We start from the raw sequence: 27,484 nt of genomic DNA on the forward strand, positions 1-27,484 counted from the left end.
TGTCATATATAGCATGTTACTATAACACCACTGTGTTTATTAAGCTCTGATGTCATATATAGCATGTTACTATAACACCACTGTGTTTATTAAGCTCTGATGTCATATATAGCATGTTACTATAACACCACTGTGTTTATTAAGCTGATGTCATATATAGCATGTTACTATAACACCACTGTGTTTATTAAGCTCTGATGTCATATATAGCATGTTACTATAACACCACTGTGTTTATTAAGCTCTGATGTCATATATAGCATGTTACTATAACACCACTGTGTTTATTAAGCTCTGATGTCATATATAGCATGTTACTATAACACCACTGTGTTTATTAAGCTGATGTCATATATAGCATGTTACTATAACACCACTGTGTTTATTAAGCTGATGTCATATATAGCATGTTACTATAACACCACTGTGTTTATTAAGCTCTGATGTCATATATAGCATGTTACTATAACACCACCGTGTTTATTAAGCTCTGATGTCATATATAGCATGTTACTATAACACCAGAGTGTTTATTAAGCTCTGATGTCATATATAGCATGTTACTATAACACCACTGTGTTTATTAAGCTCTGATGTCATATATAGCATGTTACTATAACACCACTGTGTTTATTAAGCTCTGATGTCATATATAGCATGTTACTATAACACCACTGTGTTTATTAAGCTCTGATGTCATATATAGCATGTTACTATAACACCACCTTGTTTATTAAGCTCTGATGTCATATATAGCATGTTACTATAACACCACTGTGTTTATTAAGCTCTGATGTCATATATAGCATGTTACTATAGCACCACTGTGTTTATTAAGCTCTGATGTCATATATAGCATGTTACTATAACACCACTGTGTTTATTAAGCTCTGATGTCATATATAGCATGTTACTATAACACCACTGTGTTTATTAAGCTCTGATGTCATATATAGCATGTTACTATAACACCACTGTGTTTATTAAGCTCTGATGTCATATATAGCATGTTACTATAACACCACTGTGTTTATTAAGCTCTGATGTCATATATATAGCATGTTACTATAACACCAGAGTGTTTATTAAGCTCTGATGTCATATATAGCATGTTACTATAACACCACTGTGTTTATTAAGCTCTGATGTCATATATAGCATGTTACTATAACACCACTGTGTTTATTAAGCTCTGATGTCATATATAGCATGTTACTATAACACCACTGTGTTTATTAAGCTCTGATGTCATATATAGCATGTTACTATAACACCACTGTGTTTATTAAGCTCTGATGTCATATATAGCATGTTACTATAACACCAGAGTGTTTATTAAGCTCTGATGTCATATATAGCATGTTACTATAACACCACTGTGTTTATTAAGCTCTGATGTCATATATAGCATGTTACTATAACACCACTGTGTTTATTAAGCTCTGATGTCATATATAGCATGTTACTATAACACCAGAGTGTTTATTAAGCTCTGATGTCATATATAGCATGTTACTATAACACCACTGTGTTTATTAAGCTGATGTCATATATAGCATGTTACTATAACACCACTGTGTTTATAATCTGCCATTTTGAGTAAAACACTTAACAGGATTGTAAGGATGTGAATTCACCTTAACAATGGATAGGTCTCACTCTCTCCAAGGACAGATGCATCTCACACACACACACACACACACACACACACACACACACACACACACACACACACACACACACACACACACACACACACACACACACACACACACACACACACACACACACACACACACACACACACACACACACACACACACACAGGTGAGAGCCACATTGCTCCAGTATACAGTGCTTACCCTAGTAACTTCTTGTGTGTCATTGAAAAGGCAAACTTGTCTTTGTTGCCCGACAGTGGCGTTCTCTCAAACTTGTGCACTTCAGTTTCCATCTTCAATAAGGAATCTGGTTTACTGTTCTGTAATGGACATGAACAACAAAGATCACTTTATGTCATACACTGGCAGAAGGACAGACAACAAGGTGTAGAACAGGGTGTAGAACCGGGTGTAGAACCGGGTGTAGAACAATTTAACAGGACCATACAATTAAAGCATTACAACATTTCCTGTTGTATATATTTGAGGCCTGCTAAAATAATATACCGAATACTCAAATCAGCAAAAAGGTTAATCAAATCAGAGTAAACGGAATCAAATCTGAATGATTGGAATATTTGGGCTCAGCCCCAGTGTTGATCCTGGTAAGGCTGATGAAGATGATCTACTGTGAGATGACCCTGATGAGATGACCCTGATGAGATAACCCTGATTATATGACCCTGATGAGATAACCCTGATTATATGACCTTCCCCGATGAGATAACCTTGATGAGATGACCCCGATGAGTATCGATCTACTCTGAGATGACCTTGGTATATATGTTTTCTGGTCTGTGATGACCTTAGCATACACTGAGTGTGCTAAACATTAGGAACACCTGCTCTTTCCATGACAGACCGACCAGGTGAATCCAGGTGAAATCTATGATTCCTTATTGATGTCACCTGTTAAATCCACTTCAATCAGTGTAGATGAAGGGGAGGAGACGGGGTTAAAGAAGGATTTTTAAGCCTTGAAACAGTTGAGACATGGATTGCGTATGTGTGTGCCATTCAGAGGGAGAATGGGCAAGACAATATTTAAGTGCCTCTGAACAGGTTATGCTAGTAGGTGCCAGGTGCATCGGTTTGTGTCTAGAACTGCAACCCTGCTGGGATTTTTAACGCTCAAAAGTTTCCCGTGTGTAACAAGAATGGTCCACCAGCCAAAGGACATGCAGCCAACTTGACACAAATGTTAAACTTTTTGAAGATATGTTACAAAAAAAGAGTTATCTATACATTCCAGAACACCATGTGAACGCTCATTGGCATCTGAAACTGTTCTGTACCTTACCCAACTGAAACTGTTCTGTACCTTACCCAACTGAAACTGTTCTGTACCTTACCCAACTGAAACTGTACTGTACCTTACCCAACTGAAACTGTACTGTACCTTACCCAACTGAAACTGTTCTGTACCCTTACCCAACTGAAACTGAAACTGAAACTGTACCTTACCCAACTGAAACTGTTCTGTACCTTACCCAACTGAAACTGTTCTGTACCTTACCCAACTGAAACCTGTACCTTACCCAACTGAAACTGTTCTGTACCCAACTGAAACTGTACTGTACCTTACCCAACTGAAACTGTTCTGTACCTTACCCAACTGAAAACTGTTCTGTACCTTACCCAACTGAAACTGTTCTGTACCTTACCCAACTGAAACTGTTCTGTACCTTACCCAACTGAAACTGTTCTGTACCTTACCCAACTGAAACTGTTCTGTACCTTACCCCTGAAACTTCTGTACCTTACCCAACTACTGTACCTTACCCAACTGAAACTGTTCTGTACCTTACCCAACTGAAACTGTTCTGTACCTTACTGAAACTGTACTGTACCTTACCCAACTGAAACTGTACCTTACCCAACTGAAACTGTTCTGTACCTTACCCAACTGAAACTGAAACTTCTGTACCTTACCCAACTGAAACTGTTCTGTACCTTACCCAACTACTGTTCTGTACCTTACCCAACTGAAACTGTTCTGTACCTTACCCAACTACCTTACCCAACTGAAACTGTGTTCTGTACCTTACCCAACTGAAACTGTTCTGTACCTTACCCAACTGAAACTGTTCTGTACCTTACCCAACTGAAACTGTTCTGTACCTTACCCAACTGTACCTTACCCAACTGAAACTGTCTGTACCTTACCCAACTGAAACTGTTCTGTACCTGTTCTTACCCAACTGAAACTGTTCTGTACCTTACCCAACTGAAACTGTTCTGTACCTTACCCAACTGAAACTGTTCTGTACCTTACCCAACTGAAACTGTTCTGTACCTTACCCAACTGAAACTGTTCTGTACCTTACCCAACTGAAACTGTACTGTACCTTACCCAACTGAAACTGTTCTGTACCTTACCCAACTGAAACTGTTCTGTACCTTACCCCACTGCTGAAACTGTACCTTACCCAACTGAAACTGTACCTTACCCCTGAAACTGTTCTGTACCTTACCCAACTGAAACTGTGTTCTGTACCTTACCCAACTGAAACTGTTCTGTACCTTACCCAACTGAAACTGTTCTGTACCTTACCCAACTGAAACTGTTCTGTACCTTACCTTCTGTACCTGAAACTGTTACTGTACCTTACCCAACTGTTCTGTACCTTACCCAACTGAAACTGTTCTGTACCTTACCCAACTGAAACTGTTCTGTACCTTACCCAACTGAAACTGTACTGTACCTTACCCAACTGAAACTGTTCTGTACCTTACCCAACTGAAACTGTTCTGAAACCTGTTACCCAACTGAAACTGTACTGTACCTTACCCAACTGAAACTGTTCTGTACCTTACCCAACTGAAACTGTTCTGTACCTTACCCAACTGAAACTGTTCTGTACCTTACCCAACTGAAACTGTTCTGTACCTTACCCAACTGAAACTGTTCTGTACCTTACCCAACTGAAACTGTTCTGTACCTTACCCAACTGAAACTGTACTGTACCTTACCCAACTGAAACTGTACCTTACCCAACTGAAACTGTTCTGTACCTTACCCAACTGAAACTGTTCTGTACCTTACCCTGAAACTGTTCTGTACCTTACCCAACTGAAACTGTACTGTACCTTACCCAACTGAAACTGTTCTGTACCTTACCCAACTGAAACTGTTCTGTACCTTACCCAACTGAAACTGTTCTGTACCTTACCCAACTGAAACTGTTCTGTACCTTACCCAACTGAAACTGTTCTGTACCTTACCCAACTGAAACTGTTCTGTACCTTACCCAACTGAAACTGTTCTGTACCTTACCCAACTGAAACTGTTCTGTACCTTACCCAACTGAAACTGTTCTGTACCTTACCCAACTGAAACTGTTCTGTACCTTACCCAACTGAAACTGTTCTTACCCAACTGAAACTGTTCTGTACCTTACCCAACTGAAACTGTTCTGTACCTTACCCAACTGAAACTGTACTGTACCTTACCCAACTGAAACTGTTCTGTACCTTACCCAACTGAAACTGTTCTGTACCTTACCCAACTGAAACTGTACTGTACCTTACCCAACTGAAACTGTTCTGTACCTTACCCAACTGAAACTGTTCTGTACCTTACCCAACTGAAACTGTACTGTACCTTACCCAACTGTACCTTACCCAAACTGTTCTGTACCTTACCCAACTGAAACTGTTCTGTACCTTACCCAACTGAAACTGTTCTGTACCTTACCCAACTGAAACTGTACTGTACCTTACCCAACTGAAACTGTTCTGTACCTTACCCAACTGAAACTGTTCTGTACCTTACCCAACTGAAACTGTACTGTACCTTACCCAACTGAAACTGTTCTGTACCTTACCAACTGAAACTGTTCTGTGAAACCTTACCCAACTGAAACTGTTCTGTGAAACCTTACCCAACTGAAACTGTACTGTACCTTACCCAACTTCTGTACCTTACCCAACTGAAACTGTTCTGTACCTTACCAACTGAAAACTGAAACTGTTCTGTACCTTACCCAACTGAAACTGTTCTGTACCTTACCCAACTGAAACTGTTCTGTACCTTACCCAACTGAAACTGTTCTGTACCTTACCCAACTGAAACTGTTCTGTACCTTACCCAACTGAAACTGTTCTGTACCTTACCCAACTGACTGTACCTTACCCAACTGAAACTGTACTGTACCTTACCCAACTGAAACTGTTCTGTACCTTACCCAACTGAAACCTTACCCAACTGAAACTGTTCTGTACCTTACCCTTACCCAACTGAAACTGTACTGTACCTTACCCTTACCCAACTGAAACTGTTCTGTACCTTACCCAACTGAAACTGTACTGTACCTTACCCAACTGAAACTGTTCTGTACCTTACCCAACTGAAACTGTTCTGTACCTTACCCAACTGAAACTGTACTGTACCTTACCCAACTGAAACTGTTCTGTACCTTACCCAACTGAAACTGTGTTCCTTACCCAACTGAAACTGTTCTGTACCTTACCCAACTGAAACTGTTCTGTACCTTACCCAACTGAAACTGTTCTGTACCTTACCCAACTGAAACTGTACTGTACCTTACCCAACTGAAACTGTTCTGTACCTTACCCAACTGAAACTGTTCTGTACCTTACCCAACTGAAACTGTTCTGTACCTTACCCAACTGAAACTGAAACTTCTGTACCTTACCCAACTGAAACTGTTCTGTACCTTACCCAACTGTACCTTACCCAACTGAAACTGTTCTGTACCTTACCCAACTGAAACTGTACTGTACCTTACCCAACTGAAACTGTTCTGTACCTTACCCAACTGAAACTGTTCTGTACCTTACCCAACTGAAACTGTACTGTACCTTACCCAACTGAAACTGTTCTGTACCTTACCCAACTGAAACTGTTCTGTACCTTACCCAACTGAAACTGTTCTGTACCTTACCCAACTGAAACTGTTCTGTACCTTACCCAACTGAAACTGTTCTGTACCTTACCCAACTGAAACTGTTCTGTACCTTACCCAACTGAAACTGTTCTGTACCTGTTACCCAACTGAAACTGTTCTGTACCTTACCCAACTGAAACTGTTCTGTACCTTACCCAACTGAAACTGTTCTGTACCTTACCCAACTGAAACTGTTCTGTACCTTACCCAACTGAAACTGAAACTGTTCTGTACCTTACCCAACTGAAACTGTTCTGTACCTTACCCAACTGAAACTGTTCTGTACCTTACCCAACTGAAACTGTTCTGTACCTTACCCAACTGAAACTGTACCTACCCAACTGAAACCTGTACCTTACCCAACTGAAACTGTTCTGTACCTTACCCCAACTGTACCTTACCCAACTGAAACTGTTCTGTACCTTACCCAACTGAAACTGTTCTGTACCTTACCCAACTGAAACTGTACTGTACCCAACTGAAACTGTTCCCAACTGAAACTGTTCTGTACCTTACCCAACTGAAACTGTTCTGTACCTTACCCAACTGAAACTGTTCTGTACCTTACCCAACTGAAACTGTTCTGTACCTTACCCAACTGAAACTGTTCTGTACCTTACCCAACTGAAACTGTTCTGTACCTTACCCAACTGAAACTGTTCTGTACCTTACCCAACCACTGTACCTTACCCAACTGAAACTGTTCTGTACCTTACCCAACTGAAACTGTTCTGAAACTGTACCTTACCCAACTGAAACTGTTCTGTACCTTACCCAACTACCCTGTACCTTAACTGAAACTGTACTGTACCTTACCCAACTGAAACTGTTCTGTGAAACTGTTCTTACCCAACTGAAACTGTTCTGTACCTTACCCAACTGAAACTGTTCTGTACCTTACCCAACTGAAACTGTTCTGTACCTTACCCAACTGAAACTGTTCTGTACCTTACCCAACTGAAACTGTTCTGTACCTTACCCAACTGAAACTGTTCTGTACCTTACCCAACTGAAACTGTTCTGTACCTTACCCAACTGAAACTGTTCTGTACCTTACCCAACTGAAACTGTTCTGTACCTTACCCAACTGAAACTGTTCTGTACCTTACCCAACTGAAACTGTGAAACTGTTCTGTACCCAACTGAAACCTTACCCAACTGAAACTGTTCTGTACCTTACCCAACTGTTCTGAAACTGTTCTGTACCTTACCCAACTGAAACTGTTCTGTACCTTACCCAACTGAAACTGTTCTGTACCTTACCCAACTGAAACTGTTCTGTACCTTACCCAACTGAAACTGTTCTGTACCTTACCCCAACTGAAACTGTTCTGTACCTTACCCAACTGAAACTGTTCTGTACCTTACCCAACTGAAACTGTTCTGTACCTTACCCAACTGAAACTGTTCTGTACCTTACCCAACTGAAACTGTTCTGTACCTTACCCAACTGAAACTGTTCTGTACCTTACCCAACTGAAACTGTTCTGTACCTTACCCAACTGAAACTGTTCTGTACCTTACCCAACTGAAACTGTACTGTACCTTACCCAACTGAAACTGTACTGTACCTTACCCAACTGAAACTGTTCTGTACCTTACCCAACTGAAACTGTTCTGTACCTTACCCAACTGAAACTGTTCTGTACCTTACCCAACTGAAACTGTTCTGTACCTTACCCAACTGAAACCTTACCCAACTGAAACTGTTCTGTACCTTACCCAACTGAAACTGTTCTGTACCTTACCCAACTGAAACTGTTCTGTACCTTACCCAACTGAAACTGTTCTGTACCTTACCCAACTGAAACTGTTCTGTACCTTACCCAACTGAAACTGTTCTGTACCTTACCCAACTGAAACTGTTCTGTACCTTACCCAACTGAAACTGTTCTGTACCTTACCCAACTGAAACTGTTCTGTACCTTACCCAACTGAAAACTGTACCTTACCCAACTGTTCTGAAACTGTTCTGTACCTTACCCAACTGAAACTGTTCTACCCAACTGAAACTGTTCTGTACCCCAACTGAAACTGTTCTGTACCTTACCCAACTGAAACTGTACTGTACCTTACCCAACTGAAACTGTTCTGTACCTTACCCAACTGAAACTGTTCTGTACCTTACCCAACTGAAACTGTTCTGTACCTTACCCAACTGAAACTGTTCTGTACCTTACCCAACTGAAACTGTTCTGTACCTTACCCAACTGAAACTGTACTGTACCTTACCCAACTGAAACTGTACTGTACCTTACCCAACTGAAACTGTTCTGTACCTTACCCAACTGAAACTGTTCTGTACCTTACCCAACTGAAACTGTTCTGTACCTTACCCAACTGAAACTGTACTGTACCTTACCCAACTGAAACTGTTCTGTACCTTACCCAACTGAAACTGTTCTGTACCTTACCCAACTGAAACTGTTCTGTACCTTACCCAACTGAAACTGTACTGTACCTTACCCAACTGAAACTGTTCTGTACCTTACCCAACTGTTCTGAAACTGTTCTGTACCTTACCCCTGAAACTGTTCTGTACCTTACCCAACTGAAACTGTTCTGTACCTTACCCAACTGAAACTGTTCTGTACCTTACCCAACTGAAACTGTTCTGTACCTTACCCAACTGAAACTGTTCTGTACCTTACCCAACTGAAACTGTTCTGTACCTTACCCAACTGAAACTGTTCTGTACCTTACCCAACTGAAACTGTTCTGTACCTTACCCAACTGAAACTGTTCTGTACCTTACCCAACTGAAACTGTACTGTTCTGTACCTTACCCAACTGAAACTGTTCTGTACCTTACCCAACTGAAACTGTTCTGTACCTTACCCAACTGAAACTGTTCTGTACCTTACCCAACTGAAACTGTACTGTACCCAACTGAAACTGTTCTGTACCTTACCCAACTGAAACTGTTCTGTACCTTACCCAACTGAAACTGTTCTGTACCTTACCCAACTGAAAACTGTGAAACTGTACCTTACCCAACTGAAACTGTTCTGTACCTTACCCAACTGAAACTGTTCTGTACCTTACCCAACTGAAACTGTTCTGTACCTTACCCAACTGAAACTGTACCTTACCCAACTGAAACTGTTCTGTACCTTACCCAACTGAAACTGTACTGTACCTTACCCAACTGAAACTGTTCTGAAACTGAAACTGTTCTGTACCTTACCCAACTGAAACTGTACTGTACCTTACCCAACTGAAACTGTTCTGTACAACTGAAACTGTTCTGTACCCAACTGAAACTGTTCTGTACCTTACCCAACTGAAACTGTTCTGTACCTTACTGAAACCAACTGAAACTGTTCTGTACCTTACCCAACTGAAACTGTTCTGTACCTTACCCAACTGAAACTGTTCTGTACCTTACCCAACTGAAACTGTTCTGTACCTTACCCCAACTGAAACTGTTACTGTACCTGTTACCCAACTGAAACTGTTCTGTACCTTACCCAACTGAAACTGTTCTGTACCTTACCCAACTGAAACTGTTCTGTACCTTACCCAACTGAAACTGTTCTGTACCTTACCCAACTGAAACTGTTCTGTACCTTACCCAACTGAAACTGTTCTGTACCTTACCCAACTGAAACTGTTCTGTACCTTACCCAACTGAAACTGTACCTTACCCAACTGAAACTGTACTGTACCTTACCCAACTGAAACTGTACTGTACCTTACCCAACTGAAACTGTACTGTACTGTACCTTACCCAACTGAAACTGTTCTGTACCTTACCCAACTGAAACTGTTCTGTACCTTACCCAACTGAAACTGTACTGTACCTTACCCAACTGAAACTGTTCTGTACCTTACCCAACTGAAACTGTTCTGTACCTTACCCAACTGAAACTGTTCTGTACCTTACCCAACTGAAACTGTTCTGTACCTTACCCAACTGAAACTGTTCTGTACCTTACCCAACTGAAACTGTTCTGTACCTTACCCAACTGAAACTGTACTGTACCTTACCCAACTGAAACTGTTCTGTACCTTACCCAACTGAAACTGTTCTGTACCTTACCCAACTGAAACTGTTCTGTACCTTACCCAACTGAAACTGTTCTGTACCTTACCCAACTGAAACTGTTCTGTACCTTACCCAACTGAAACTGTTCTGTACCTTACCCAACTGAAACTGTTCTGTACCTTACCCAACTGAAACTGTACTGTACCTTACCCAACTGAAACTGTTCTGTACCTTACCCAACTGAAACTGTACTGTACCTTACCCAACTGAAACTGTACTGTACCTTATATTTCCACTTGGCCTCCGCCTGTTTCTTGTTCTGTTCTCGGATCTCAATCTTCTCCAAATCGTTCTGCTTACAGGTCCCCGACATACTCAGGATGTTGTTCGCCACCTGGGGGAGCAGGGAGCAGTTGTTGGAGAAATGCCTGCACACCCTCCAAGAGGAGGGTTGACAACCCCTGATGTAGAGGTGTAGAGCACGACTGGTCCAGTCATGTTATTCATGGTCAAGGTTGCCTTGCCCCTCTCGGGCTGATCCATCTTGACCGACACGTAAATAATGGTTAAAGGGACATTTCTAAAAATGTTCAACTTCATCTCCAGCACCACCCCAACATCAACATACAGGGTTTTTCTTTATTTGTACTATTTTCTACATTGTAGAAAGCAAAGCTGACATCAAGTCAAAGGGTGGCTATTTGAAGAATCTAAAATACATTTTGATTCGTTTAACATTTTTTTTGGTTACTACACTACTATGTGTTATTTCATAGTTTTGATGTCTTCACTATTATTCTACGATGTAGAAAAATAGTAAAAATAAAGAAAAACCCTTGAATGAGTAGATGTTCTGAAACTTTTGACAGGTAGTGGATGTGGAAAATGTTTTATAGTAAAAAAGATAAAGAAAAATTAGTGTTTTTAAATTACATCATCGGACGAATACTAAGACAATTACTAAAACAATTACTAGACATTTATCTTCCTTTTACTAGAACACATAGAAACAGACTAGATTTTCACATATGTTAATATTGGAGTAGTGCTGGAGATGACGAAGTTGAAAAATGTTTAAGTTTCCCTTTAAACAGGGTATTAGAAGTGAATAAGTTGTGGTTGTTATTGCTCTCACCTTGCCCCCCATCTTGCCTTTCTTGGGCTGGTCCATCTTGCTGAGGATGTCCTTAGCGTGAGACTCCAGAGCTGCCAGGCTGGAGGGCTTCGATGGAGGAGGAGGAGGGGGAGGGGGGACCTCCTTCTCTTTCTTTCCTTTCTTGTTCCCTCCCTCCTTCACTTTGGGGACCTTGGGAGGTTTGGGGGCCTTGGGCATCTTGGGCGGCTTGGGTGGCTTGGAGGCCTTCTTCCTAGCTGGTTTTTCCCGGAGGGGAGGGGAGGGAGAGGGGACGCTGGAGGGGGAAGCAGGGTCCTCAGGCTCTGATGGGGCAGCAGGGGGTTCCTCCACTGGAGCCTTGCTGCTCAAATCACTCTTAATGGCTTTAGCCGCATTCTGAACAACAACACAATGACATGGTAATTTATCCAAAAATACTCACTTTTCTAATTTCACTCTGAACCATGACCACAGTCTGAGCTGTCACTCTGAACCATGACCACAGTCTGAGCTGTCACTCTGAACCATGACCACAGTCTGAGCTGTCACTCTGAACCATGACAACAGTCTGAGCTGTCACTCTGAACCATGACCACAGTCTGAGCTGTCACTCTGAACCATGACCACAGTCTGAGCTGTCACTCTGAACCATGACTACAGTCTGAGCTGTCACTCTGAACCATGATCACAGTCTGAGCTGTCACTCTGAACCATGACCACAGTCTGAGCTGTCACTCTGAACCATGACCACAGTCTGAGCTGTCACTCTGAACCATGACCACAGTCTGAGCTGTCACTCTGAACCATGACCACAGTCTGAGCTGTCACTCTGAACCATGACCACAGTCTGAGCTGTCACTCTGAACCATGACCACAGTCTGAGCTGTCACTCTGAACCATGACCACAGTCTGAGCTGTCACTCTGAACCATGATCACAGTCTGAGCTGTCACTCTGAACCATGACCACAGTCTGAGCTGTCACACTGAACCATGACCACAATCTGAGCTGTCACTCTGAACCATGATCACAGTCTGAGCTGTCACACTGAACCATGACCACAGTCTGAGCTGTCACTCTGAACCATGACCACAGTCTGAGCTATGAGTTCATAGGACAGTTAGTAACATAGTTCAGATAACCTAGTTCACTACAACACCCATGATGCAGTTGAAACAGTTGAAGTCGGAAATGTATATACACCTTAGCCAAATACATTTAAACTCTGTTTTTCACAATTCCTGACATTTAATCCTAGTAAATATTCCCTGTCTTGGGTCAGTTAGGATCACCACTTTATTTGAAGAATGTGAAATTACATAATAATAGCAGAGAGATTTATTTAAGCTTTTATTTCTTTCATCACATTCCCAGTGGGTTAGAAGTTTACATGCACTCAATTAGTATTTGGTAGCATTGCCTTAAAATTGTTTAACTTGGGTCAAATGTTTCAGGTAGCCTTCCACAAGCTTCCCACAATAAGTTGGGTGAATTTTGGCCCATTCCCCCTGACAGAGCTGGTGTAACTGAGTCAGGTTTGTAGGCCTCCTGACAGAGCTGGTGTAACTGAGTCAAGTTTGTAGGCCTCCTGACAGAGCTGGTGTAACTGAGTCAAGTTTGTAGGCCTCCTGACAGAGCTGGTGTAACTGAGTCAAGTTTGTAGGCCTCCTGACAGAGCTGGTGTAACTGAGTCAGGTTTGTAGGCCTCCAGACAGAGCTGGTGTAACTGAGTCAGGTTTGTAGGCCTCCAGACAGAGCTGGTGTAACTGAGTCAGGTTTGTAGGCCTCCAGACAGAGCTGGTGTAACTGAGTCAGGTTTGTAGGCCTCCAGACAGAGCTGGTGTAACTGAGTCAGGTTTGTAGGCCTCCAGACAGAGCTGGTGTAACTGAGTCAGGTTTGTAGGCCTCCAGACAGAGCTGGTGTAACTGAGTCAGGTTTGTAGGCCTCCTGACAGAGCTGGTGTAACTGAGTCAGGTTTGTAGGCCTCCTGACAGAGCTGGTGTAACTGAGTCAGGTTTGTAGGCCTCCTGACAGAGCTGGTGTAACTGAGTCAGGTTTGTAGGCCTCCTGACAGAGCTGGTGTAACTGAGTCAGGTTTGTAGGCCTCCTGACAGAGCTGGTGTAACTGAGTCAGGTTTGTAGGCCTCCTGACAGAGCTGGTGTAACTGAGTCAGGTTTGTAGGCCTCCTGACAGAGCTGGTGTAACTGAGTCAGGTTTGTAGGCCTCCTGACAGAGCTGGTGTAACTGAGTCAGGTTTGTAGGCCTCCTTGATTGCACACGCTTTTTCAGTTCTGCCCCTACATTTTCTATAGGATTGAGGTCAGGGCTTTGTGATGGCCACTCCAATACCTTGACTCTGTTGTCCTTAAGCAATTTTGCCACAACTTTGGAAGTATGCTTGGGGTCATTGTCCATTTGGAAGACCCATTTGCGACCAAGCTTTAACTTCCTGACTGATGTCTTGAGATGTTGCTTTAATATATACACGTCATTTTCCGACCTCATGATGCCATCTATTTTGTGAAGTGCACCAGTCCCTCCTGCAGCAAAGCACCCCCACAACATGATGCTGCCACCCCCGTGCTTCACGGTTGGGGTGGTGTTCTTTGGCTTGCAAGCCTCCCCCTTTTTCCTCCAAACATAACGATGGTCATTATGGCCAAACAGTTCTATTTTTGTTTCATCAGACCAGAGGACATTTCTCCAAAAAGTATGATCTTTGTCCCCATGTGCAGTTGCAAACTGTAGTCTAGCTTTTTATGGCGGTTTTGGAGCAGTGGCTTCTTCCTTGCTGAGCGGCCTTTCAGGTTGTCGATATAGGACTCGTTTTACTGTGGATATAGATAGTTTTGTACCGGTTTCCTCCAGCATCTTCACAAGGTACTTTGCTGCTGTTCTGGGATTGATTTGCACTTTTCGCACCAAAGTACATTAGTCTCTAGGAGACAGAACATGTCTCCTTCCTGAGAGGTATGATGGCTGCGTGGTTCCATGGTGTTTATACTTACTACTACGTACTATTGTTTGTACAGATGAACGTAGTGCTTTCAGGCGTTTGGAAATTGCTCCCAAGGATGAATCAGACTTACGGAGATCTATAATTTTTATTCTGAGGTCTTGACTGATTTCTTTAGATTTTCCCATGATGTCAAGCAAAGAGGCACTGAGTTTGAAGGTAGTGCTTGAAATACATCCACAGGTACACCTCCAATTGACTCAAATTAAGACATCAGAAGCTTCTAAAGCCATGACATCATGTTCTGGAATTTTCCAAGCTGTTTAAAGGCACAGTAAACTTCTGACTCACTGGAATTGTGATACAGTGAATTATAAGTTAAATAATCTGTCTGTAAACAATTGTTGGAAAAATTACTTGTGTCATGCACAAAGTAGATGTCCTAACCGACTTGCCAAAACTATAGTTTGTTAAAGAAGAAATGTGTGGAGTGGTTGAAAATCGAGTTTTAATGACTCCAACCTAAGTGTATGTAAACTTCCGACTTAACCTATACAGTTGATGTCTGTACTGTTAATGTCAGATTTTCTCTACGTATCTCTCAACTACAACAGACCATTGGATACCTGACCAGTAGAATAGATCAGTTCAGAGCAGGTAAGGACAGGGCAAGGTGGCACTGAGCAGGGTAGGGTCATACCTCTGAGATCCTGATCTCCTTGGCCAGGTCCTTGATGAGCTGAGTGGGCTTCATGTTCTCTGGAAGCTCATCCTCGTGTTCTAACAGAGCCTGGAGGAGAGACCAAGTACATGAAACACAGTCAACAGAGTCTGGAGGAGAGACCCGATACATGAAACACAGTCAACAGAGCCTGGAGGAGAGACTCGGTACATGAAACACAGTCAACAGAGTCTGGAGGAGAGACCCGGTACATGAAACACAGTCAACAGAGCCTGGAGGAGAGACCCGGTACAGAAACACAGTCAACAGAGCCTGGAGGAGAGACCCGGTACATGAAACACAGTCAACAGGGCCTGGAGGAGAGACCCGGTACATGAAACACAGTCAACAGAGTCTGAGGAGAGACCCGGTCAACAGACATGAAACACAGTCAGCAGAGCCTGGAGGAGAGACCCGGTACATGAAACACAGTCAACAGAGCCTGGAGGAGAGACCCGGTACATGAAACACAGTCAACAGAGCCTGGAGGAGAGACCCGGTACATGAAACACAGTCAACAGAGCCTGGAGGAGAGACCCGATACATGAAACACAGTCAACAGAGTCTGGAGGAGAGACCCGGTACATGAAACACAGTCAACAGAGCCTGGAGGAGAGACCCGGTACAGAAACACAGTCAACAGAGCCTGGAGGAGAGACCCTGGAGGAGAGTACATGAAACACAGTCAACAGGGCCTGGAGGAGTCAACAGAGACCCGGTACATGAAACACAGTCAACAGAGTCTGAGGAGAGACCCAGTACATGAAACACAGTCACAGAGCCTGAAGACACAGTCAGCAGAGCCTGGAGGAGAGACCCAGAGCCTACATGAAACACAGTCAACAGAGCCTGGAGAAACACAGTCAGCAGACATGAAACACAGACCCTGGAGGAGAGTACATGAAAACACACAGTCAACAGAGCCTGGAGGAGAGACCCGGTACATGAAACACAGTCAACAGAGCCTGGAGGATGAAACACAGACCCGATACATGAAACACAGTCAACAGAGTCTGGAGGAGAGACCCGGTACATGAAACACAGTCAACAGAGCCTGGAGGAGAGACCCAGAGCCTGGAGGAGAGACCCGGTACAGAAACACAGTCAACAGAGCCTGGAGGAGAGACCCGAAACACAGTCAGCAGGGCCATGAAACACAGTCAACAGAGCCTGGAGGAGAGACCCGGTACAGACCCAGAGCCTACATGAAACACAGTCAACAGAGCCTGGAGGAGAGACCCGAAACACAGTCAACAGATGAAACACAGTCAGAGCCAGAGTCTCAACAGAGCCTGGAGGAGAGACCCGGTACATGAAACACAGTCAACAGAGCCTGGAGGAGAGACCCGGTACATGAAACACAGTCAGCAGAGCCTGGAACAGAGCCTGGAGACCCAGTACATGAAACACAGTCAACAGAGCTGGAGGAGAGCCTGAAACACAGTCAACAGAGCCTGGAGGAGACCCGGTACATGAAACACAGTCAACAGAGTCTGGAGGAGAGACCCGGTACATGAAACACAGTCAACAGAGCCTGGAGGAGAGACCCGGTACAGAAACACAGTCAACAGAGCCTGGAGGAGAGACCCGGTACATGAAACACAGTCAACAGAGCCTGGAGGAGAGACCCGGTACATGAAACACAGTCAACAGAGTCTGGAGGAGAGACCCGGTACATGAAACACAGTCAACAGAGTCTGAGGAGAGACCCGGTACATGAAACACAGTCAACAGAGCCTGGAGGAGAGACCCGGTACATGAAACACAGTCAGCAGAGCCTGGAGGAGAGACCCAGTACATGAAACACAGTCAGCAGAGCCTGGAGGAGAGACCCGGTACATGAAACACAGTCAACAGAGTCTGGAGGAGAGACACAGTACATGAAACACAGTCAACAGAGCCTGGAGGAGAGACCCGGTACATGAAACACAGTCAACAGAGCGATAGTAGCTGTAGTAGCAGCTGACATTGGTAGACAGGACATCATAAGACTGTGTGACGCTTATTCTCTAAAGACTGTGGAAAGAAAGAAGGACAACGGGACATATTGTCCATTATTATAAAGGTGGGATTTAGGGAGTACAGGTGGAACTGATGGGTGAGTTAACAAACGTTACCTGTTTCTTGGTCCAAGCTCTAAAAGCTCCGTTGATGATCTTCGCTCCGTGGACCAGGTAGGCAGCTGGTTGCTTGTTGGACTTGTGTAAACCTGCAACAAGAGAGAATATTGTTAGACAGCTCTCTCTTGGTAAACAGGTCATTTGACCTCAAAGGGACAAACTGTTCAAATAAAGGTTAAATTAATTGGATTCTGTTCATTCACTGTGAGAACATCGACTGAGTGGTAGACTCATTTTTCTTACACTTTCTACTGTAAGACAGCGGCTCCCTCTAGCCTAACTGCTGTCAGTAAACTAATTAACCAATCAAAACACATCACGTTTCAGAGCCCGGTCACCATACATTTCGTACACAGACAGCAGGGAAATATAAATAGCTGTTGAAAGTGAATCTGGTTGACAGAACACCTGATTGGACCAGTAAACTCCTGGAAGATGTTACTGCAAGCTGAAGGCTGTTTAAATCAGACACATGCCCCTCCTTCCCTGCCTGCCTGCCTGCCTCCCTCCCTCCCTCCCTCCGAGCCTGCTTCCCTCCCTCCCTCCATCCATCTCTCCCAGAAATATGCCTCTCCCTCCCCCTCCCAGCCTGCCTGCCTGCCTCCTCCCTCCCAGCCTGCCTGCCTCCCAGCCTGCCTGCCTCCCTGCCTCCCTCCATCCACCCAGACATATGCCTCTCCCTCCCAGCCTGCCTGCCTGCCTCTCGCCCTCCCAGCCTGCCTCCCTCCATCCACCTCTCCCAGACATATGCCTCTCCCTCCCTCCCCCTCCCAGCCTGCCTCCCTCCATCCATCTCTCCCAGACATATGCCCCTCCCTCCCTTCCTCCCTCCCAGACATATGCCTCTCCCTACCCCCTCCCTCCCAGCCTGCCTGTCTGCCTGCCTCTCTCCCTCCCAGCCTGCCTGCCTCCCTCCCTCCATCCATCTCTCCCAGACATATGCCTCTCCCTCCCCCTCCCTCCCAGCCTGCCTGCCTCACTCTCTCCCAGCCTCCCTCCCAGCCTGCCTGCCTCACTCTCTCCCAGCCTGCCTCCCTCCATCCATCTCTCCCAGACATATGACTCTCCCTCCCCTCCCTCCCAGCCAGCCTCCCTCTCTCCCAGCCTGCCTGCCTCTCGCCCTCCCAGCCTGCCTCCCTCCCTCCCTGCTTCCATCTCTCCCAGACATATGCCTCCCCCACCCACCAGAAAATAGTTACAGGTCTGTACACTGCTCTATTCGCAGGGGAAAGAAGCTGAACAAGTTTAAGATATTCAGGTCTTCTGTGGAGGAGGATCAGAATGATTATGAGATTGTTATGGGTGAACTGGACAATTAGTTAGTGCCCAAAGTGAACACTATTCATGAAAGAGCCTGCTTTCATCAACGCATCCACAAGCCCACGGAAACCCCAGAGGGATACATCAGAAGCCTACACCAGATAGATGTTACAAGCCTTTCAACACTGCCAAGAACTCAAATATCCAGGACAGGTTGATCATAGAGAGATGTCAGAGAAGCGTCCACTAATGCCTGACTTGACACTCGACAAAGCGGTAGAGCTTGTGAAGCAGTCAGAGCAAGTCAAGGGACAGCTCAGTGAAGTAGCATACAGACGAGCGGTGCACAATGACAAACAGACACAGAAATGGACAAAACAAAGGGGATTAAACAAAATGACACAATGTGAACAGGATGCTTCAGATGTGGTAAGGTACATGCTAAAGAGGACAGATGTGCTAATGCTAAAGAATGTCGCAGCTGTAGGAAGCTAGGGCATTTCGCAGTCGTTTGTCGCTACTGCGTGGTCAAAGAGGTTACAGCACCCAACGAGAGAGGAGGAGAGGGTGAGTTCCATTTCCTGGGAGTTACAGATGTTGATGACTAAAACGATGACAGTTAAACTGCAAATAAAAGGTACAACAACAGACTTTAAGACTGACACAGGGGCAGTGTCATATCAGGAAAATAATTAGAGCACACTGAAAAACATGCCCCCACTGAAAAGTAACTAAACCAGACAGGCCAGGGTGGAAACTGGGTCACTTTACAGATACTACTGGACTGAATGGTTAATTTTACAGATACTACTGGACTATATGGGTCACTTTACAGATACTACTGAACTGTATGGGTCACTTTACAGATACTACTGGACTGTATGGGTCACTTTACAGATACTACTGAACTCTATGGGTCACTTTACAGATACTACTGGACTGAATGGGTCACTTTACAGATACTACTGAACTGTATGGGTCACTTTACAGATACTACTGAACCGTATGGGTCACTTTACAGATACTACTGGAGTGAATGGGTCACTTTACAGATATTACTGAACTCTATGGGTCACGTTACAGATACTACTGAACTCTATGGGTCACTTTACAGATACTACTGAACTCTATGGGTCACTTTACAGATACTACTGGACTGTAGGGGTCACTTTACAGATACTACTGGAGTGAATGGGTCACTTTACAGATACTACTGAACTGTATGGGTCACTTTACAGATACTACTGGACTAAATGGGTCACTTTACAGATACTACTGGACTGAATGGGTCACTTTACAGATACTACTGAACTGTATGGGTCACTTTACAGATACTACTGAACTGTATGGGTCACTTTACAGATACTACTGGAGTGAATGTGTCACTTTACAGATACTACTGAACTCTATGGGTCACTTTACAGATACTACTGAACTCTATGGGTCACTTTACAGATACTACTGGACTGAATGGGTCACTTTACAGATACTACTGAACTGTATGGGTCACTTTACAGATACTACTGAACCGTATGGGTCACTTTACAGATACTACTGGAGTGAATGGGTCACTTTACAGATATTACTGAACTCTATGGGTCACGTTACAGATACTACTGAACTCTATGGGTCACTTTACAGATACTACTGAACTCTATGGGTCACTTTACAGATACTACTGGACTGTAGGGGTCACTTTACAGATACTACTGGAGTGAATGGGTCACTTTACAGATACTACTGAACTGTATGGGTCACTTTACAGATACTACTGGACTAAATGGGTCACTTTACAGATACTACTGGACTGAATGGGTCACTTTACAGATACTACTGAACTGTATGGGTCACTTTACAGATACTACTACGTATGGGTCACTTTACAGATACTACTAGTGAATGTGTCACTTTACAGATACTACTGAACTCTATGGGTCACTTTACAGATACTACTGAACTCTATGGGTCACTTTACAGATACTACTGGAGTGAATGGGTCACTTTACAGATACTACTGAACTGTAGGGGTCACTTTACAGATACTACTGAACCGTATGGGTCACTTTACAGATACTACTGGAGTGAATGGGTCACTTTACAGATACTACTGGACTGTATGGGTCACTTTACAGCTACTACTGAACCGTATGGGTCACTTTACAGATACTACTGGACTGAATGGGTCACTTTACAGATACTACTGAACCGTATGGGTCACTTTACAGATACTACTGAACTGTATGGGTCACTTTACAGATACTACCGAACTGTATGGGTCACTTTACAGATACTACTGAACCGTATGGGTCACTTTACAGATACTACTGAACTCTATGGGTCACTTTACAGATACTACTGGACTAAATGGGTCACTTTACAGATACTACTGGAGTGAATGGGTCACTTTACAGATACTACTGAACTGTATGGGTCACTTTACAGATACTACTGAACCGTATGGGTCACTTTACAGATACTACTGGACTGAATGGGTCACTTTACAGATACTAATGAACTGTATGGGTCACTTTACAGATACTACTGAACTGTATGGGTCACTTTACAGATACTACTGAACTCTATGGGTCACTTTACAGATACTACTGGACTGAATGGGTCACTTTACAGATACTACTGAACTGTATGGGTCACTTTACAGATACTACTGAACCGTATGGGTCACTTTACAGATACTACTGGAGTGAATGGGTCAATTTACAGATATTACTGAACTCTATGGGTCACTTTACAGATACTACTGAACTCTATGGGTCACTTTACAGATACTACTGGACTAAATGGGTCACTTTACAGATACTACTGGAGTGAATGGGTCACTTTACAGATACTACTGAACTGTATGGGTCACTTTACAGATACTACTGAACCGTATGGGTCACTTTACAGATACTACTGGAGTGAATGGGTCACTTTACAGATACTACTGGACTGTATGGGTCACTTTATAAGATACTACTGAACCGTATGGGTCACTTTACAGCTACTACTGAACCGTATGGGTCACTTTACAGCTACTACTGAACCGTATGGGTCACTTTACAGATACTACTGGACTGAATGGGTCACTTTACAGATACTACTGAACCGTATGGGTCACTTTACAGATACTACTGGACTGAATGGGTCACTTTACAGATACTACTGGACTGAATGGGTCACTTTACAGATACTACTGAACTGTATGGGTCACTTTACAGATACTACTGAACTGTATGGGTCACTTTACAGATACTACTGAACCGTATGGGTCACTTTACAGATACTACTGGACTGTATGGGTAACTTTACAGATACTACTGGACTGTATGGGTCACTTTACAGATACTACTGGACTGTATGGGTCACTTTACAGATACTACTGAACTGAATGGGTCACTTTACAGATACTACTGAACTGTATGGGTAACTTTACAGATACTACTGGAGTGAATGGGTCACTTTACAGATACTACTGGACTGAATGGGTCACTTTACAGATACTACTGAACTGTATGGGTCACTTTACAGATACTACTGAACTGTATGGGTAACTTTACAGATACTACTGAACTGAATGGGTCACTTTACAGATACTACTGAACTGTATGGGTAACTTTACAGATACTACTGAACTGAATGGGTCACTTTACAGATACTACTGAACTGTATGGGTCACTTTACAGATACTACTGGACTAAATGGGTCACTTTACAGATACTACTGGACTGAATGGGTCACTTTACAGATACTACTGAACTGTATAGGTCACTTTACAGATACTACTGAACCGTATGGGTCACTTTACAGATACTACTGGAGTGAATGGGTCACTTTACAGATACTACTGAACTCTATGGGTCACTTTACAGATACTACTGAACTCTATGGGTCACTTTACAGATACTACTGGAGTGAATGGGTCACTTTACAGATACTACTGAACTGTAGGGGTCACTTTACAGATACTACTGAACCGTATGGGTCACTTTACAGATACTACTGGAGTGAATGGGTCACTTTACAGATACTACTGGACTGTATGGGTCACTTTACAGCTACTACTGAACCGTATGGGTCACTTTACAGATACTACTGAACTGAATGGGTCACTTTACAGATACTACTGAACTGTATGGGTAACTTTACAGATACTACTGGACTGAATGGGTCACTTTACAGATACTACTGAACCGTATGGGTCACTTTACAGATACTACTGGACTGAATGGGTCACTTTACAAATACTAATGAACTGTATGGGTCACTTTACAGATACTACTGAACTGTATGGGTCACTTTACAGATACTACTGAACTGTATGGGTCACTTTACAGATACTACTGGACTGTATGGGTCACTTTACAGATACTACTGAACTGAATGGGTCACTTTACAGATACTACTGAACTGTATGGGTAACTTTACAGATACTACTGGAGTGAATGGGTCACTTTACAGATACTACTGGACTGTATGGGTCACTTTACAGATACTACTGAACTGTATGGGTCACTTTACAGATACTACTGAACTGTATGGGTAACTTTACAGATACTACTGAACTGAATGGGTCACTTTTCAGATACTACTGAACTGTATGGGTCACTTTACATATAATACTGGACTAAATGGGTCACTTTACAGATACTACTGGACTGAATGGGTCACTTTACAGATACTACTGAACTGTATGGGTCACTTTACAGATACTACTGAACCGTATGGGTCACTTTACAGATACTACTGGAGTGAATGGGTCACTTTACAGATACTACTGAACCGTATGGGTCACTTTACAGATACTACTGGACTGAATGGGTCACTTTACAGATACTAATGAACTGTATGGGTCACTTTACAGATACTACTGAACTGTATGTGTCACTTTACAGATACTACTGAACCGTATGGGTCACTTTACAGATACTACTGGACTGTATGGGTAACTTTACAGATACTACTGGACTGTATGGGTCACTTTACAGATACTACTGGACTGTATGGGTCACTTTACAGATACTACTGAACTGTATGGGTCACTTTACAGATACTACTGAACAGTATGGGTAACTTTACAGATACTACTGAACCGTATGGGTCACTTTACAGATACTACTGGACTGAATGGGTCACTTTACAGATACTACTGGACTGTATGGGTAACTTTACAGATACTACTGAACAGTATGGGTCACTTTACAGGGAGCCTACAGAGTGGTGTGATCATAGAGATCAGGGAGCCTACAGAGTGGTGTGATCACAGAGATCAGGGAGCCTACAGAGTGGTGTGATCACAGAGATCAGGGAGCAGAGTGGTGTGATCTAGAGAGTGCTAGAGAGTGGTGAGATCAGGGAGCCTACAGAGTGGTGTGATCTCAGAGATCAGGGAGCCTACAGAGTGGTGTGATCATAGAGATCAGGGAGCCTACAGAGTGGTGTGATCACAGAGATCAGGGAGCCTACAGAGTGGTGTGATCACAGAGATCAGGGAGCCTAGAGAGTGGTGAGATCAGGGAGCCTACAGAGTGGTGTGATCTCAGAGATCAGGGAGACTACAGAGTGGTGTGATCACAGAGATCAGGGAGCCTACAGAGTGGTGTGATCTCAGAGATCAGGGAGCCTACAGAGTGGTGTGATCTCAGAGATCAGGGAGCCTAGAGAGTGGTGAGATCAGGGAGCCTACAGAGTGGTGTGATCACAGAGATCAGGGAGCCTACAGAGTGGTGTGATCACAGAGATCAGGGAGCCTACAGAGTGGTGTGATCACAGAGATCAGGGAGCCTACAGAGTGGTGTGATCACAGAGATCAGGGAGCCTACAGAGTGGTGTGATCTCAGAGATCAGGGAGCCTACAGAGCAGTGTGATCTCTCAGGAGCCTACAGAGTGGTGTGATCCTGTAGAGAGTGGTGAGGTCCTGGTAAAGTGGAAGAACAAAGACCAGCTGAGGGTATGTCACAGAGATAGGGAGCCTGAGTGGTTAAACAAATCAGAGAAAAGGGATAAATCATTGAGATCCACCATAGATGATATCCTGACAAAGCTGGCTGCTGCCCAGGTGTTGATCTCTTTCAGATGCAGCCAGTGTGCCTCTGGCAGATTCCACTATGCAGAACAAGAGACCAGCTGACCACATGTCTAACTTTTGAGAAAAAAATATAAAAAAATATATGCCATTTGATATCCTTTTACAAAGCTGGCTGCAGTCATGTGTTGTCATCTTTCAGATGGGTGGTCTGGGGAATCGAACCCACTAGGCAGTTACAAGCGCCATGCTCTACCATTCTGAGCTTTGGAAGATACTATTTATACAGACTTCCATTTGGAATCGCTAGTTCCCCAGACATCTTCCGGGGCGAGATGACAGAGCCCCTGAAGGACCAAGAAGGTGTGGTCATTTTTTGATGATATACTTCTACTCAGACACGCCAGCGGATCAGGAAGTGAGACTCCAGAACACCCTATACACACTGGAGAAAGCAGGTTTGAAGGTCAACCCAGACAAATGTCTACTGCGTCAGAAATGGCTTAACTACCTAGGACACTATACTGACGAGGATGGCATTTGTCTTGATGAGGCCAAAATCCAGGCCATTACCCAGCTGGAGCCTCCAAGAAATGTGTCTGATCTAAGGAGGATCCTGGGTATGATTCACTACCTAGGCAGGTACCAACTGGGTCTAGCCAATGTCAACAAACCCCTCAACGACCTGCTCAAGAGTGACTCTACATGCACATGCAGTGCAGGAGGAGGCTTTTAAGAATGTAAAGCAACTCGTCACAGTACTGGCATTCTATCATATCAAATCAAGATGTATTTGTCACATGCACCGAATAAACCTAACCGTGAAATGTTTACTTACAAGCCCTTAACCAACGGTGAAGTTCAAGAAGAGTTAAGAAAATATTTACCAAATAAACTAAAGTAAAAACATTATGAAAAGCAACACCATAAAATAACAATAACGAGGCTATGTACAGGGGGTACCGGTACCGAGTCAATGTGCAGGGGTGCTGGTTATATACAGGGGGTACCGGTACCGAGTCAATGTGCGGGGGTGCAGGTTATATACAGGGGGTACCGGTACCGAGTCAATGTGCAGGGGTGTAGGTTATATACAGGGAGTACCGGTACCGAGTCAATGTGCAGGGGTATAGGTTATATACAGGGAGTACCGGTACCGAGTCAATGCAGGGGTGGAGGTTATATACAGGGGGTACCGGTACCAATTCAATGTGTGAGGTTATATACACGGGGTACCAGTACCGAGTCAATGTGGAGGTTATATACAGGTGGTACCGGTACCGAGTAAATGTGAGGGGGTGTAGGTTATGTGGACAGGGGGTACCGGTACAGAGTCAATGTGCGGGGTGTAGGTTATATACAGGGGTACGGTACCGAGTCAATGTGGAGGTTATATACAGGGGTACCGGTACCGAGTCAATGTGCAGGGGTGCAGGTTATATACAGGGGGTACCGGTACCGAGTCAATGTGCGGGGGTGCAGGTTATATACGGTACCGAATCAATGTGGAGGTTATATACCGGTACCGAGTAAATGTGCAGGGGTGCAGGTTATATACAGGGGGTACCGGTACCGAGTCAATGTGCAGGGGTGCAGGTTATATACAGGGGGTACCGGTACCGAGTCAATGTGCAGGGGTGTAGGTTATATACAGGGAGTACCGGTACCGAGTCAATGTGCAGGGGTATAGGTTATATACAGGGAGTACCGGTACCGAGTCAATGTGCAGGGGTGTAGGTTATATACAGGGGGTACCGGTACCAATTCAATGTGCGGGGGTGCAGGTTATATACACGGGGTACCGGTACCGAGTCAATGTGGAGGTTATATACAGGTGGTACCGGTACCGAGTCAATGTGGAGGTTATATACAGGGGGTACCGGTACCGCGTCAATGTGGAGGCTATATACAGGGGGTACCGGTACAGAGTCAATGTGCAGGGGTGTAGGTTATATACAGGGGGTACCGGTACCGAGTCAATGTGCGGGGTGCAGGTTATATGCAGGGGTAGTATGTGGGGGGTGCAGGTTATATACAGGGGGTACCGGTACCAATTCAATGTGCGGGGGTGCAGGTTATATACAGGGGGTACCGGTACCGAGTCAATGTGCGGGGGTGCAGGTTATATACAGGGGGTACCGGTACCGAGTCAATGTGCGGGGGTGCAGGTTATATACAGGGGTACCGGTACCAATTCAATGTGCGGGGGTGCAGGTTATATACAGGGGGTACCGGTACCGAGTCAATGTGCGGGGGTGCAGGTTATATACAGGGGGTACCGGTACCAATTCAATGTGCGGGGGTGCAGGTTATATACAGGGGGTACCGGTACCGAGTCAATGTGCGGGGGTGCAGGTTATATACAGGGGTACCGGTACGAGTCAATGTGCGGGGTGCAGGTTATATACAGGGGGTACCGGTACCAATTCAATGTGCGGGGGTGCAGGTTATATACAGGGGGTACCGGTACCGAGTCAATGTGCGAGGGTGCAGGTTATATACAGGGGGTACCGGTACCGAGTCAATGTGCAGGGGTGCAGGTTAGAGGTAATTACTACATCTAGGTCGGAGTGAAGTGACTATGCATAGATAATAAACAGTGAGTAGCAGCAGTGTAAAAAACTAAACGGAGGGGGTGAATGTAAAAAATCTGGTGGCCATTTGATTAATTGTTTAGCAGTCATGGCTTGGACGAAGAAGCTGTTAAGGAGCCTTTTGGTCCTAGACTTG

The 27,484-nt window shown here is 44.2% G+C and overlaps 1 protein-coding gene across 3 annotated transcripts in view; it reads right to left on the reverse strand.

Annotated features, from left to right (window-relative positions):
• LOC118377153 (lysine-specific demethylase phf2) overlaps nucleotides 1-27,484 on the reverse strand; it is a 189,690-nt gene that overhangs the window by 38,606 nt on the left and 123,600 nt on the right. For all 3 annotated transcript variants that reach the window (XM_052509583.1, XM_052509582.1, XM_052509584.1), the window contains exons 10-14: nucleotides 17,469-17,560; nucleotides 15,331-15,420; nucleotides 11,695-12,069; nucleotides 10,843-10,953; nucleotides 1,863-1,981 (exon numbers count right to left, since the gene is read on the reverse strand). In XM_052509583.1, the coding sequence (XP_052365543.1) occupies nucleotides 1,863-1,981; nucleotides 10,843-10,953; nucleotides 11,695-12,069; nucleotides 15,331-15,420; nucleotides 17,469-17,560 (787 nt within the window). The remainder of the gene's footprint in view (nucleotides 1-1,862; nucleotides 1,982-10,842; nucleotides 10,954-11,694; nucleotides 12,070-15,330; nucleotides 15,421-17,468; nucleotides 17,561-27,484) is intronic.

Source organism: Oncorhynchus keta, unplaced genomic scaffold (genome assembly GCF_023373465.1).
Source record: "Oncorhynchus keta strain PuntledgeMale-10-30-2019 unplaced genomic scaffold, Oket_V2 Un_contig_473_pilon_pilon, whole genome shotgun sequence".
Lineage (NCBI taxonomy): Eukaryota > Metazoa > Chordata > Actinopteri > Salmoniformes > Salmonidae > Oncorhynchus > Oncorhynchus keta.